The sequence below is a fragment of the Galeopterus variegatus genome, unplaced genomic scaffold, assembly GCF_000696425.1.
Source record: "Galeopterus variegatus unplaced genomic scaffold, G_variegatus-3.0.2 Scaffold195, whole genome shotgun sequence".
Lineage (NCBI taxonomy): Eukaryota > Metazoa > Chordata > Mammalia > Dermoptera > Cynocephalidae > Galeopterus > Galeopterus variegatus.
In genome coordinates, this window is record NW_007726306.1 from 545,956 (window position 1) to 562,384 (window position 16,429).

Below are 16,429 nucleotides of genomic sequence, written 5' to 3' on the forward strand. Positions count from 1 at the left end.
GGCCGCGCCTGGGCGGGGGGGGGGCCCCTGGGCGCGGGGGCGGGCGCGGCGTCGCTGCCCGGGGCGCTCAGCTTCGCGCTCCTGGCGGCCGCCATCGGCACGGACTTCTGGTACATCATCGACACCGAGCGGCTGGAGAGGAGCGGCTCGGGGGCGCAGAACCTGCTGGGGGTCGCCAACCGCAGCCAGCCCGAGCCTCTGAGCTCCCACTCCGGCCTCTGGCGGACCTGTCGGGGTAAGGGTGCCCCCGGGGGCCGGGGGCTGTGGCCGCGAACGCCCCGTGCGCGATTCCCTGCTCGCCTGGGACCTGTTGCTCGGCGCGCACCCCTCCCCCAAGTCTTAGGGGTGGGGACAAGGTGTGCAGAGGGCTGGGGCTGCAACTGCTCCAGCTCTCCCCCTGACCGCCCGGGGTGGGGCATCTAGGGCGAGTATGGGGGCGAAGCCGCAGGCTGGGGGTCGGAACTCCACGGCCCCCAGCCCATTGATTCCTCCGTTCCATCCAGTCCAGAGCCGGTGCATGCCACTAATGAACCCCTTCTGGCAGGAGAATGTGACAGTCAGCGACTCGAGCCGACAACTTCTCAGTGAGTCCGGGGAGGCTGGGGATGGTGGGGGCACCCCAGGTCTGGCCACAGGTTCTGGAACCCTTCTCCTGACGCTGGGCTCCGGCAGTGAGGAGGGGGCGGCTGGGGTGGGCGGGAGGAGGGAGTGGGGTTAAGACAGGGGGCGGGGTCTCTCTTGCTCCACCTGTAACGCTGTGTGGTTTAGGATTCATTCACCCAATTGATGGCTTTCTGTGTGCCAGGCACCGTGCTGATTGATGATTAAGACCCACGCTGTGCCCTCAAGGAGCTCTCAGACTAGCTGGGCAGGAGAGGTGGCAATGCGTCGTTCCATTTCAGAGTGACAGGCAGCATGAGCGAGGCTGTGAAGCCCTAGCAGGCACCTACACCAATCTGGGGAGCGGAATGTTGAAAGAAAGGAGGAGGTCTCATCTCCTAGACCGCATGTCGTCGTTTATTCGTATCCTCAGTGTTTAGAACAAGGGCTCGGCAGTAGATGGGATGCCATAAACATTTCTTGAATGATTCAAGGCAGGCAGGCAGGAGGTGGAGAACAGGACCCTTCCCCCCCGCCCCCCCACCCCGGGCCACGTGTCTATCTTGTTCCTCAGGGCCTAGCACAGGTCCCTGAACATGCCAAGCTTCCTGCTGCCGTGGGACTTGGCACATGCTGTTCCCTCTATGTGGATTCTCTCTGCTCCCACCCTGCCAACTTGACTTGGCTAACTCCTACTCATAGGACAGGTTGTGGAACTTTTTGGGGGGTTAAAATCTGACTTCTTCATTAGACTGTGAGCTCCATGAAGGCAGGGATTGTCTATCTTGCCACCGCTGAATTCCCAATGTTTAGCATAAAACCTAGCATATAGTAAGGCATGTGTCAGTTTGCTGGACAAGTATGAAAGTGAATGCAAACTATGTTAGGTTGTAGGTGGAGCTCAATATCTTTATTGATTAAATGAATGTATGAGTATATGAACAAACTAAAACTTTTACTGAAGCCCAGTGTCTTGCTAGAAAACGACTCCTTGAAAATAAATTAAAAAAAAAAAAAAGCCCTGGTTTGTAGCATTTGCCAATTTCTGTGGTGTAAAGACATCCACTGCAGGGGCCGGCCCGGTGGCGCACTGCTACAGTGCGCTGCTTGGGAGCGCAGCGACGCTCCCACCGAGGGTTCGGATCCCACATACAGACCGGCGCTCACTGGCTGAGCAAGGTGCGGGTGCAACACCAAGGGTTGCGATCCCGTTGCCGGTCCCGGTCCGGTACGGGCGCGACACTGAGGGTTGCGATCCGTTGCCAGTCACGAAAAAAGACAAAAAGAAAAAAAAAAAAAAAAAAGACATCCACTGTGGCCAGTTTCAAGCTACTGAAATGATGTCTGGTGAGCCGATTGAGTCAGGTTTAGCACATCTCTAAGTAAATTCCCACTGAAGGAGACATCCCCTCAACACCTGGATTATATGGGAGTTGAGGAAAGGGGAGGTGTCATGTGCTCTGTCCTGAGCCCCCAGCTGCAGGGGGTGGAACTCTGGATGTCCTTGGAGCTTTGTTTCAAGAAGAATCAAGAATTCTTGTCTTTGAAGCTAGGGACAAGGGAGTCAAGTCCCAGTTCAGACCCTATCCAGGGCCCTCTGTGATCCTGGGATAGGTGTCTTCACTTCTCTGAGCCTCAGTTTTCACATCTATGAAAAAGAGATGTCAAAACCATGAGGGGTGTGGTCAGGATTACACGAAGTGGAATGAAAATGAATGAGAAAAATGAACCATTTCTGGCACGTCATGTAGTGCCTCGTTGCTGTGGGAGCTCCATGTTGCATGAAAGAATGATTGACTTTAAGTTTCCAGACACACAGTAAGTTCTCAGCAAGCATTAGCTTGCCCCGTTATCATTCCTTCCAGTCTCTTTTTAGATGCAGTAACATCTATGGAGTGCTGACCCTTTGCAGGCTGAGTGCTGGCATTCAGCAGACTTATCACATCAGTGGGTAAATAGATGGCTAACTACAGTTGGCACTGGGATGGCTTCCTTTTGAATCTTGATAGTGCAACAACCCTGCTTGTTCCAGGATTTGGAGAAATGGGCAGAACTCACATCCAGTGTCTATTCATCTGTGCACCCTCAGACCTGGGTCTAACTCCCAGCTTATGGAAAGAAACCTTGATTTTTTTTTCCTTGAGGAAAACCCTAGCAGGCAGACCTCTTCAGTGCCCAATAATTTGCTGCAATCCCCTGGCAGACTGAGAGCTGTTATTCAAGCCACATCATCTAGCTTGCCTTCTTCATTCTATTCAGACAGCATGGTGGAGTGAAACAAAGCAGAAATATCAAGTTCACGAACTGGTATATACCCCACAACCTCAACTATTCCATCCAGTCACAGAGAAATTTTCCATGAAACAATTTCCTTGTCAGCAAAATCCACCTTGTGTGGGTATTTTGGGTAGTCATGGGTTTGGTTCATTGGCTAGGAACTAGAATTATGTTTGGTGGAAAGGAGGTCTTCAAGTTCAGCACAATGTAAATTAAAGAGCCATGGTCTAAAACAAGCAGGCTGGCTGTATGAGCCAGGAATCTTTTGGTAGCAAGTGACAGAAACTCAAACCATACTGGCTTAAATAAGAAAAGCAATTACTGGCCCATGGAACTGAAAAGCCTAAGCCTGCTGAGATCCACGCTGCTAAACTCAGTGGGCTTTGCTTTCTTCTGTTGGGGTTCTGCTTTCAGGTAAGTCCTCTCCCATCTCAGCAACATGAATAGGAGATTATTTCTCAATAACTCCACAAAACTTCCAGTTAGGTCTTTCACTGGACCAGGTTGGGTCATGTGCTCAGTCCTGAGCCAATCACTGTAGCCAAGGGGATGGAATGTACTGATTGGCTGTAGTGAATCATGTGCTCACTCGTAACAAGGGGTAGAGATGGGATCAACCCACTATAGGTTTGGGTCTGGGACACAGGTGAACCAAGGTGCTGTTGTTGGGTCCAGAGGCAGGCAAAGCCCTCAGATGCCCTCCCACTTCACCCGAATTTGTATTCCAGCCCCAGCTCTTTCTGGTTGTGTGACTTCATGAATGGACCATTCTGAGATAAAAGGAGATTGCATAAGCCAAGCACGACACATAGTGGGAGCTCAGTTAATGCCTCCTCCTCCTGCTCTAAGCCATATTGCTTTCTTGAGCCTTAAGCTTCTCATCTGTAAAATGGAACTAATAACTGCAGACCCACCAGACTCACCAATTTACTTAGTACATATTTATTTCATCCCCAGCACTGGGCTAGCTGCCTGGCATAGAACGTGATGAGACTAGACGCTGGCTGGTTAGCTCAGTCGGTTAGAGTGTGGTGTTGGTAACACCAGGGTCAAGAGTTCAGATCCCTGTACTGGCCAGTAGCTGGAAAAAAAAAATGATGAGACAGTGTGCCAGACACTGTTCTGATCTCTCTACGTGTATCAGCTCATTTAATTTTCACAGCAGTCCCATGAGGAAGGCACTATTATTATCATCCTCACTTGGCTGATGAGGAAATGGAGGCACAGGGAGGGTAGGTAGGTTACCCAAATTTGCACAGTAACTGGAAGATCTGGGATTTGAACTTTGACATTTTGTTTCTATACTGTTGCAACAATGGTACACTGAGCATGATTTCAGTATAATGTGCAAATATGAAGACCAGAGGCCATGGCAGCCCAGAGGAGGAGCTCCGAGCCTGTTTTCTGGGGTTCAGAGTCCTGCTATCCTACACTCCTCCTTCAGACAGGAAACCAGAGACTTACATTATGTGGAGGAATAGTGAGTGCAAAGCCACGAGGCAGGACTGAGCCTGGTGTGTTCCAGAAACAGCAGGAAAGCCAAAGTTTCTGGAAGGTGGTGCAGAAAGTGCATCTTAGGGCCACCTCCTGTTTTTCTGTATCTTACCTCAGCTGTGTCTCCTGAGAGCCCATGAGGAAATTCAGGCTGGTCAGATAAGGACACCTGACCCAGAGGAGACAAATGCCTTGTCCAACATAGCATGCCAGTGGCAGAAGCTGGACCAAGGGCCAGTGGCCTGGCCTGGCCGTTCTCTGAGGAGGCAAGGCTGGAAAATCACAAGTTTGGGTTTCCAGACTTTCTGGATGCTGGGCTGTTGCAGCAATGTGGAAAATTAAAGTCAGCTTTCCCACGATGCCTGGTGCAAATTGCAAGAGTGGAGGTGACAGGGGACAGACACAGAGAAGGCTTTGGCGACATAACTTGAATTAAGAGACTGCCTGGGCCAAGGAGAGAATTTTCAGTGTGATTTATGCATAGCTTTGTGGCAGGTACGGAGGGAGGGAGGGAAAGAGAGAGGGAGGGAGGGAAAGAGAGAGGGAGGGAGGGAAAGAGAGAGGGAGGAAGGTGGCTGTGGGTCTCAACTGCTCTGGGCATGAAGGCCTGGGCTGCAGTCTCCCTTTCTGGGCTGCCCATTGAAAGTCAAAGCCACATTTTAAACTAAGAAAAAAAAGTCTTTACTTGTAGATGCCTGCTCTTTCCATATTAAAACAATGCATTTTGGATGCCACGAAGGTAACCAAGAGGCAGCCCCAGTCCTCAAGGACAGACTCAAGGACAAATATTTACAAAAAAATTTTAAGAAGTCACTTCCTTACCAGGCATAATAGGACTGAATATCTCTGAGTCATTCCTGGAGTCTCAAAGTCACATGGACAACGTTTGAAAATAAAGAGTGACATTTCCCCCTTTGGTAAATGGATCCTGAAGATTTTCTTTTGCCAGAACTTCTGGTGTTTCTGGAGAAAGATATGTCCCTGCTCTGCTTAAGAGCAGGACTGTTACTTCACTGACCACCGTGGGGCTTCCTGACCTCTCAAGTATTGTAGAAGCCTCGTTTTACCACTGCACGGTTCTTTGAAGTGTGATAATGGAACGATCACAAATACAGTTTTCCTTAGCATGAACATCTTTGCTTCTTTCTTCTGTGTGGGTTTGCTTACAACAAAGCATTGAAACGAGAAGATATCTTACACTTGGCCCCCATATTTACCCTTGACAAATGATGACCTGTCAACATTTTTACATTATTAATTCTATATAGCAATCATAGCTATCATCTATTGAGTTCCTATTGTATGCCACCCAAGACATGGTAGTGTGTTGGATAGTGTCACCTTCAAGAAAGTATGTCCACGTCCTAAGCTACAGTACCAGTGAATGTGACTTTATTTGGAAAACCATCTTTACAGATATAACTGATGATCTTGAGATGAGATCATCTTGGATTAACTGAGTGGTCCTAAATCTATGACAAGTGTCTTTACAAAAAGAGAAGAAGCAAAGAGGAGAGAAGAGAAGATGGTCAGGTAAAGACAGGCTGAGATCGGAGTGATGCTGCCACAAGCCAAGGAAAGTCAAGGAGTGCTGACAGCCAGCAGAAACTAGAAGATGCCAGGAAGGATTCTCCCCTACAGTCTTCAGAGAAAACACGGTCCTGCTGACATCTTGATTTCAGACTTCTGGGCTCCAAAACCATGAGAGAATAAATTCCTGCTGCTTTCAAGCCACACTTTGTGGTAATTTGTTACAATAGCCACTGGAAACTAATACACACTCCTTATCCAAAGAATAGGGGCCCTACTCACTGCCACCTGTTTTTCTGCATAATCAGGCTTCTGTCCTTTGTGACACATCAGTCTGTTCTCATCTGTGTTGTTTCCTTGCTTCCTGGCTAGTCTATGTCCTGTGCTGGACCATAAGCCCCATAAGGGCAGGGACCTTGTTCACTGTGGTGTCCCTGGCTCTATGGCTCAGCATGGCCCTTATCAGGGATGCACACGCATTTGTTTCCAAACGAACGTATATGATTGTGTTAGGTGCTTTTCAAAACATTGCCAATCTGGATGGCAACTCAGCAGGGAGGTCTTAGTATCCTCTTCTTACAGATGAGGAAATTGGGGCTCACAGAGGTAAGGGACTTACCTAAGGTCACGTGGTGAGTAAGTGTGTCTGGCTGGCCTCAAATCTAGGACCCTTTTCTCCGAAGACCACCAATAGGAAATGACAGAAAAGGGACTGAAATCCAGGAATGAGGAATCTTGTTTCTGAGTCCATTGTTATATCTGCCTCCGAAGTCACTACTCAGCCCATCAAAGGCAGAGCATTGCTGGAGACTTCCTTTAGGAGTCCTGACGGGAAGAAAGAGGTGATTAATCTGTGGCATAAAGGGAGTGGCCGACATTGAGGGCTGAGCCTGGGTCCAAGTCATTTGATGTTCTCACACAAGATGAGAATGGTCCATCCCTGTTTCCCAGAGGCAGCTTGTCTAAAGTCACACTGCTAGTGAGAACCGGACTCAGGTCTTCTGAAGGGTAGGGGTTTTTGCCCTTATTTTATCGATGAGGCTCAGAGGGGTCTAGTAATTTTCCCAAAGTCACACGGCTTGTATGTCACAGACTTGGACTCTTATTAAATGGACTTTTGACAGTGCACCACCCCACCCTGCCCTATGACTACATACCCATCCACCACTTCCCAAGTACCTCAGCCTCTAGAAATTGATAACTTTATCATATCTATATCCTAAAGGAGAACACCTCCCTCAAGCACATTCAGAGATGTAAATAGAGACAGGTACATTTCTAAGTACAGCAGAACTTGGAATCAATATTCATGTTCTAAGAACATAGCCCTGGAAATAAAAAACAAAACAAAACAAAGAATAAGGCACATACACACAAAAAGCTAAACCAAATTTCAGCAGGAGATTTTACAACTCTCCCATGGGGAGCCTGTTATTACCCAGGCATTTAATTGAATGTGTATGTCAAGTGGGCTTGCAGTGAGTCTGGGGAATTGTACGGGGCTGCCAGGGCTGATTTAATGCCAGGAAACCTCATTAATTTCTAAGTGAGAAATGCTTTTGTTTTTTGGCCATAGTCTGGAGGTGATGCCATGTAGGGGGACAGGACTCGCAGGAGCAGATTTTCACCCAGCTGTTGTACTTTCTTGCCCACGATTTTTCTTTAAAAAAGAAAGGAAGGAAAGAAAAAAGAAAGACCACAGGTCTTGTCCCCTGTAGTCACATTTTATCCTGTGGCAACCCTGGGAGGGAGTCCAGTGTTGTTTCCTTGACTCGTGCAAGTTAGTGGCATTTGGGAAGTAGAAGTGATTTGATCATAATAGAAGTCAGAGACTGAATTATTGTTGGTTTCACCGTCTTTGTTATTGGTGGAGTTATGATTTATTTAGTGCTCACGCAGTGGGAGACGGGTCTGAGCACTTTACTATGCGGTCCCATATTGTCTTTGCATATGTCATTCTTATGATAATTCTGTGAGCCTACATTATCACCTTCGCTTCATAGATGTGGAAACGGAGGTTCTGGGTGACTGAGTGACATGCGCAAGGCCCCACAGTCAGAGCCCGAACTCAAAGAGAATCATCTGACTCTAAACTCTGTATTTTTATCTGCTGTGAGGTTGTCTATCAAGCTTCCTTAGTTTTTTCTTATTTCTTAGAAACTGTCATATTTTTCTGCCTTAAAGCCACACTGTCTAGCTCATCATTCATTCATTCATTCATTTTCATTTATTCAATCAGTTGGTCAACAAATACCACGTGAGCACTCGCATGTCCCAAAGATACAGTTGTACATGAGGAGACACGATCTTCCTTGTCAAGAATCTCATGGCCTGACAGGTGAGACAGAAAGGTGACTAAGACACCTTCAACACTAGGTAATAAATGCTGGGATTGGGTCTCTATGGAGAGCTGAGGGGCACAGAGGAGGGGCACCTGACCGTGTGACAGTGGTGGACACAGCATAAGGAAAGACTTCCCAGAAGAAATGACACATAACTTGCGCTGAAGGATGGGAGAAAAGTACTTATTTTCATACCTATCCTGTTACTGAAAGGATTGAAGAGGCTCAGCACGCAACTCATGGTAAACAGCTAATAAATATTCAGTAAATGAATGACTGGTGAGAAAGAACTTGTAATTGTTTCTCCTTCTGCATTGGCTGCCAGGACACTCAGGGTCAAAGTGGTAGCAAATGTTTAGACCTTTAGACCTTTGACTTCCTCCTTCCTTCCTCCTCCTTCTCCACCTCAGCCCCCAAAATTGGTTTTGAATTTCCTGTAATTCATTCCTTTCCACTTTCTGACTTTGTAGGTTGTATTTCTCTTTGACTATTTGGACTTGAGAGTTCTCTGGAGATTGTCTCAGATCCTATTAGAGATGAGACAAGATAAATGATAAATTTAGCTTAGGACTCTGTTCCATAGGCTGATCCTTTTGGCTCAGCAATCAGGGGACAGCATCTCTGTCACTCTGCCTTGGTTTATTCCACAAGTCAGGTAGTCTTTGCGCCCTGAGAATGGCAGTGTCCTCTTAGTTCTCTGAGTGCCCAAAGCCCTTCACCCAGAGCTCCTGCACCCCAAGCCCATCCAAAAGCTTGCACGAGGCGCCTCCTTGTGGTGACAAAAATGTTCTTATAAAGAGAAGTGGGTAGGCACTCCTGTCAGCGAAGTCAGTCTCTGTACAATGATTATTTCCAAATAACCAGCAAATGCTGTCCCCACAATGCCACACTAAGAACCTCAGCGGTCCTCTGATTTATTAAGGTCCCATGGCCGTGGAGGCAGATCCAAGACACAGACCATGGCCAGCCACCCCTCAATCGTGAGTGTTTCCTAACACCCTTGCTGTCGTGATTAATTATTTGTTAGATATGTGATGATCTGCTTTGTGGCTTCTCTAGGTAGAATGCCAGTTCCAAGGGGGGGAGGTTTTGTTTGGTCCCACTGGAGACAGCAAATACGGAATCCATGGGTAGATCCCATGGGTAGATCTTACGGGTAGATTTCATTCATTCATTCATTCATTCACTCATTCATACATTCATTCATCATTCACTGAGTGTCAACTTTCTCTGCGTGCTGAGCATTCTGCTGCTGTAGGGACACCAAAGTAGATCCAAGTCTCTTGTCTCAAGAAGTTCAGTTCAGTTTCTAGTTGTGAAGACAGACATGCAAACACATTTCAATCCAACGTGAACAGCCCAACTATGGAAATCTGTTCAACTTAATGAGAAACCCCAGGGGAAGGAGGATTAATTCTGTTGGGGGCTATCTGGGAAGACTTCCTGGAGGAGGTGAAGTCAGAGCTGGGTGCTGAAGGGTGGTCAAGAGTAGGGAAAGACATGCAGGTGAGAGGCTCCCTTTCAGGAGCAGGCAGGACATGATTATATTCATCCTACAGTGGGATGAATCTCACTGAGGTGGGGCGACTGTGCGCTGAGACATGCCTTCAATATGGCCAAACCATTCACTCTCATCATGGCAATGATGATCTCCTGGAGGGGTGGATGGTTTTTTCCTTACATCCAACAATTCAATTCAATTTTGGCACTGTCTACCTGGAGTTGGCACAAGCTAAGGCCTCAGTTCCAGAAGACTACCCCCACTTCAGATATAAATTGCAAGTCCCAGGCCATCTGTACTTATGACTGACCGGTTATAAACTGGGCTTCCCATAGCCCCTTCTCAGGTTTGATAATTTGCTAGGAAAGCTCACAGACTCAGGAAAATACTTCACTTACTATTACCTGTTTATTATAAAGGATACAACTAAGGAACAAGTAAATGGAAGAGATGCCTAGGGTAAGGTATGGGGTGTGTCGGTGCAGAATTCCTGTGCCCTCTCCAGCACTCAGGTATGTTCACCAAACTGAAGCTCTCAGAAACTCATAGTTTAGGGTTTTTATGGAGGTTCCATTATGTAGGCATGATCGATGCACTCATCGGCCATCGGTGATCAACTTAACCTCCAACCCCTCTCTCCTCCCCAGAGGTCAGGGAGTGGGGCTGGAGGTTCCAGCCCTCTAATTCTTTCTGGCGACCAGTCCCCATACTGAAGCTGTCTAGGGGCCCACCAAGAGTCACCTCATTAGCACAAAAGGTACTCTTATCATCAGGAAGTCACAAGAATTTTAGGAGCTCTGTGCCAGGAACCAGGGACATGGAATAAAGACCAAATACCTTGTTATGATACCACAAGGGGCTTTTGGACAAATTGATAAAGGACAGCAATGATGCCTTCTTAGTTTCTCAGAAAGTGTGTCCCCGATGCTAGGAAACCCGGCTGTGCCCTAAAAGGAGAAACAATGAAAAAGGAGAAGCAACATGCTGAAAGAGAGCAAATCGACCATTTACAAGTCTTCCTGCAGAATCGCTCTTCTCAAGTGGAAATGAAATCGACCTCTCCGGCTGCAACATACGACCTGGCGGTGGGAACGGTGTAGCCTCCTCTGTCAGGGCTGATTTATTTTTGGTGTCATGTAGACACAGGCACCCTACAGGATCTTTCCTTTTCCACCCAGGGGTCCCACTGGACAGAATGGGGCCTTGCCATCTGGGTTCAAATCCCCACATTGCCATTTTCTAGCTGTGAGAGTTTGGGCAAGTTACTTAACGTTTTGTGCCTCAGTTTCCACATCTGTAAGATGAGAGTATGAATATTTCTTACCTCATAGGGTGGTCGTGAGGATAAATATGAATTATTATGTGAAGATGCTGAAGACAGGGCCTAGCACCCAGAAACCCTCTGTCAAAATTTGCTACTGCTTTTATTACGAAGTCTACTATTATTTTATTTTGATGTGAAATGTCATACTCTTTTATTAATATTACTTTTATTATTAAGATCATTAAGGCTTTTGGGTTTTGTTGTTCTCTCTGGGACATTGGGGTGAAATCAGTCATGTGCCTTGGACTCACAGGACACCTGCAATTTTGGGGTGGGGATGGGGTAGGGGACAGAGTGCTGGTGACAGGCCTTTAAGTGGTGTCCTTTCTTTGACCTCCCCCTCTTCCCCACTTCCCACCTCTCATGTTCTCAGCTCACCCAGGGGAACTGAATTTCAAACATTCTTGCAATTTGAGAGTCTAACAGGCATCTCAAACTTAGCAAGTCCTGATTCCCCTGTCCCCGCTCCAGCCTCTTTTCCCCTCATCTTCTCCGTCTCTGCAGGTGGAAACTCCCTCTGTCCAGTGGCTCAGTCCCGAATCTCAATCTCATCCTTGTTTCCTTTCTTCTTCTCAAACCTCATCAAGGTCTGTTTTACCTTAAAAATAGACGTGGAATCTGTCCACTTCTCTCCTCTCTCTGCTCCCCACGTTTCAGGCCGCCGTTGTTCCGTACCAGGGTTATTGCAAGATGCCCCCCACGATCTCTGCTGCTTCCAGCCTTGCCCCTCTGCATCCATTTCTGGTGTGTGCACGTGCGTGCGTGCGTGCGTGCGTGTGTGTGTGCGTGTGTGTAACAAGCCACCAGAAGCTAGATAGCTTAAAACAGCAGCAATTTATTCTCACAGTTCTGGAGGCCAGAAATCCAAAATCAAAGTGTCAGCAGGGCTGGTTACGCTGGAGGCTCTGAGACAGAATGTGTCCCACACCTCTCTCTTGGCTTCTGGTGGCAATTCTTGGCATTCCTTGGCTTACAGATGTGTCACTCCAGTCTCTGCCTCCGTCTTCACGTAGCCTTCTGTGTTCTCTTCTTTCCTAAGGATACCACTCTTTGGGTGTAGAGCCTACTTTGATCCAGGATGATCTCATCTCCAGATCCTTAACTTAATGACATCTGCAAAGAACCTTTTTTTCAAATAAGGTCACCTTCACAGGTTCTGGGTGAACATGAGTTTTGGGAGTCACCATTCAACCCATCACGCCTCTCTGCCGTCTACTCTCAAAATAGCAACCAGAGCGGTCCTTTAAAAATTTAAGGTTAGCTGAAATAAAATCCCCTGATTCTTCTGCCCCAGACCATCTGGTGGTCCCCATCTCATTCAGAGAGAAAGCCAAAGTCCTTCTGACTTTTTTGAACCCCACATGATCTGCCCCATGAACTCTCTGCCTTCATTTCCCACATCCTTCCCGGCTCACCCCACGCTGCCCCCTGGCTTTCCCCACGTGCCTCCGTCTCACCAGACACGCTCCCATCTCGGGGGCTCTGCAACTGCTCCTCCCTTGGCCCTGAGTTCTAAACAGCTGCCTCCCTTACCTCCTTCAGGTCTTTGCTCCAATGTCATATGGGGTGAAGAGGGGGGACAGTGTAGGAGACGAAGGTGGAATAACACCCACCTTGAGGGGTGGCGAGGATTAAGTGAGACGATGCTTGTAAAGCACATGGCCTTGCACAAAGATGAGCCTCAGTCACTGTTGTTATTATTAGGATCATCATCATCAGAAATAGTGGTAGTAACAGTATTAGGGGTAGTGACAGCCGTGTTAATTTCCCCCCCAGCATTCGGGCGCTGGCCCATAGCGGGTACTCGGTAAATGTTTGTTGATTGAATGAAGGATGTTAGTAACCCTCCTCTGCCTGGTGTCCTGTCTCTTCTAAGCCATGCATGGGACGTTTGTGATTCTGCTGCCGCTCAGCCTGATCCTGATGGTTTTTGGGGGGATGACGGGCTTTCTGAGCTTCCTTCTCCGAGCCCCCCTCCTCCTCCGGCTCACTGGGATTCTCTTCCTCTTTGGAGGTAGGTGCCCACCCTGCTCAGGGCTCAGGCTCCAGGAGGTGCTGGGTGGTGGGTCTGTGCATCATGAGCCTTCAGCAAGGAAGGGGGCAGGGGTCCCCACGGCCTCTCTGGAGCTCAGTTTCCCCATCTGTGATATCACAGCTGAAAGAAATGGGTGGTTGGCAGCTCAGGGTCCTGCGTCTCTGGTTCCAAAAAAGAATCAGCAGGAGGGAGAAGCTTCCAAGAATCATTTTCTTTATTTTACAAAAGAAGTCGTGTAGATAGAAAACATTCGGGGGTGGGGGACCAACCCACAGTAAAAAAAAACAACAAAAAACCCCCCAATAAAATAATACAAATAAAAATACAGAATGACAACTATTTAGCACTTAAATTGTATTAGGTATTTTAAGCAATCTAGAGATGATTTAAAGTATATGCAAATATACACATAGGCTGTACACAGATACTACATCGTTTTACATCAGGGACTTGAGCTTCTGGGGATGTTGGTATTCTCAGGGGGGTGCATAGGGGGGTCTGGAACCAATCCTCAGCAGATACCGAGGGACCACTGCATATACAATTTTTACTTAAACAACAACACACACAAAAACCAAACAAAAAGACAGGCATGACAGGCAATGGCTGGGTTAATACTGCTGGTTTGGTAGATCAGAGGTTTTAAAAAATGGGATCTGGTGCACGCTGGCTGTTCCATGGCCCTCTGTGTGTTTGAAATGTTTCTCACTTAAAAAAGACAACGGTGTGATATGCACACTTGGAATCCACAGATGGAAACGAATGAATGTCTGGAGGTGAAAAATGCGAGGCTCTGACCTTCTCCAACAGTCATGATTATTATTAATATTGGTGTTAACAGTTCACCCAATGGCAAATTCCCAAAACCAGCATTGCCCAGTAGAACTTCCTGTGATAGTGGAGGTTCTCTAATCCACACGCTGTGCAGTGGTGGTGATGCTGGAGGAGAGGGTCTGGGGGCCCGATAGTCGGCCTCAACCTACCCTTTCCTCTCACCAGGTTCTTGACTCCACCACAGGAAAGAACTGAAGAGCAGAGTCATACTGGAAAACGAGAAAAGATTTAATGTAACAAATGAGAGATATAGATTCCACAGAGAGTGAGGCACAGCTCTAGAAACTGAGCAGAGCCCACTCCAAGTTTAACACAGAAGTAAGAAATACACACTTAAAGTTCAGTACGGAGGGCAGGCTGGCTCAAGAGAGTGAGCCTCTGCCTGCTAAGAGTAAGCTTAACACAAAAGTAAAGCATGCACACCTCAGCCAGCAAAGTGCACGTTGGCCCCAGGAAAGAGAGCAACAACCTGGCCTTTTGCCAAGATGCCACTTTTATAGTTCCACTATCTAATACCTACTTATACTATTTAACGAATATTCAGCTAAGGGTGTGGTTTCCCGCTATGTAACATAGTCTTGCACATGCTCAGTGGGTCTGTATGTAGGGCATGTTCACTGCTCAAATTCTATCACATGCAACAGACATATTCAAGAATATTCTGTGCTCTTTAGCACCCCTAATGGAAGATCATTCAAAGGATATATTCCACTTTACTGAGCATGCTCTGCTATTAGGGTTGCATAACCTTTCTACTGACGCTGGATTTGCATAAGCCAGTCCCCTGAGGTGTCAATTTCCCTTATGTTGGTGCCAAAATAGGTGCAATAAGAGACAGTAGCTCTCCTCTAGGGGAGGGTCCACGGGAGGGTCCTGAGACCTTGAGGAGTAGCTTGAAACCAGGAGGGTGTCCTGAAACCCAACTCAAGGAAACTGTGCATCTCCTGTCTCAGTGGATTCAGGACCAGGCTCGTGTGGGGAGTGCCAAGGAGGGACTGAGTTGTTGATTTAATTAAACGTCAATCTAAACAGCCACGTGTGGCCTGTGGCTACCGTCGCAAATAAGCGCAGCTCTAAGCTAAACCTATAGAGACCCACCATGAGCCAGGCACTGGGAAGTCACCGCCCAGGCAAGTGCAGGAACGGACGCATGAGCTGAGACCTGCAGGAAGGCCAGGAGTGACGAGGACAAGAGGGACAGCGGGGGGTGGGGTGGTGGTGGTGGTGGCCGCGCTTCGGGCGGGGGGACCAGCACGGGCGGGCGAAGGCCCTGCGGTGGGAAGGGGCGACAACACTCGGGGAGGGGGCGCCAGGTGACGTTTGGATCCGCTGTCCCTCCACCCTCCTGCAGCCGCGGTGACCCTCGCCGGGATCAGCGTCTACATCGCGTACTCGGCCGCCGCCTTCCGGGAGGCGCTGTGCCTCCTGCAGGAGAAGGCCCTCCTGGACCAGGTGGACATCCGCTTCGGCTGGTCCCTGGCCCTGGGCTGGGTCAGCTTCGTCGCCGAGCTGCTCACTGGGGCGGCCTTCCTGGCAGCAGCCCGCGTGCTCAGCCTGAGAGGGAGGCAGGACCAGGCCGTATGAACCCGCGCGGAGGTCCCGGTGGAGGGTGGGGTCTGGCTCTCCAACTTCCGAGGACCTAGCCTGGGGCCCGGCTGTTGTCATTGTGTCATCTGTGCCAGTGTGTGTGTGCCGTGAATGTGCATATATGCGTGGCCTGGAGCAGGGCCCTGGGAATGCTGAACTGGCTTCACCTGAAATAAAGAACAGCAATCCTTTAATCGTGCACTGAACTTCACAGATTGCAGTGTCCGTGTGCCTCCTCTGGCTTCATTTCATCGAACTCATCCCCAACCTTTGGATCAGCTCCTCTTCTTTGTTAAGGAAATGTTAAGGATGACCAGAGAGGTTAGGTAACTTGTGCAAAGGTGCACAGCGAGCTAATGGCATAATCCTCCCTCCAAGCAGCTTTTCTGAGCAGGCTCATAGCCTTTATACTCTATCTCAGATGAGGCCTCCTGTTTCACATGACCCTAAATCCAGACAGGAAGGCGCAGTGGGAGACCCCAAAGAAAGGACAGCAGAGACGGAGTTTTCTCAACCAGGAGGTGGTGGAAGAGTCTCCTCCAGACCTCAGCCATTCCAGCTGGATTCATGCGTATCCGGTCTAGAGCCCTGAACCTCAATCGGAAAAGGTTCACTTTGTGTGATGATTCTCAGTGATCCATGGCTCGCTTTGGAAATTTCAAATAGAGTCATCCCAGAGATGAAAGACCCTCTCGAACATTCAGGTGGTCAGTGTGCTGGTCTCCTCATGTGTTACTTTATAATTGTCAGGAAACCTCCATAGGAAGAAAACAAACAATTCACAGTCAGTAGGAAGGACAATCAGGAGACTCACCCGGAGAGGGAAGAGTTATCAGCACCCTCAGTTAGTAGGGAAGAGAAATCCTCAGAAACGCAGTTGATAACTCCTGGACTGTTTTCGTTGT

At 48.3% G+C, this 16,429-nt stretch overlaps 1 protein-coding gene across 1 annotated transcript in view; it reads left to right on the plus strand.

The window, feature by feature from the left end:
* The window catches only part of TMEM114 (transmembrane protein 114), a 16,682-nt gene extending 1,132 nt beyond the window's left edge, over window positions 1-15,550 (plus strand). The window contains exons 3-6 of the mRNA XM_008565171.1: window positions 22-235; window positions 504-584; window positions 12,945-13,082; window positions 15,289-15,550. Coding sequence (XP_008563393.1) covers window positions 22-235; window positions 504-584; window positions 12,945-13,082; window positions 15,289-15,521 — 666 coding nt within the window. The 3' untranslated portion in view covers window positions 15,522-15,550. The remainder of the gene's footprint in view (window positions 1-21; window positions 236-503; window positions 585-12,944; window positions 13,083-15,288) is intronic.
* The last annotated feature ends 879 nt before the right edge of the window (window positions 15,551-16,429 follow it).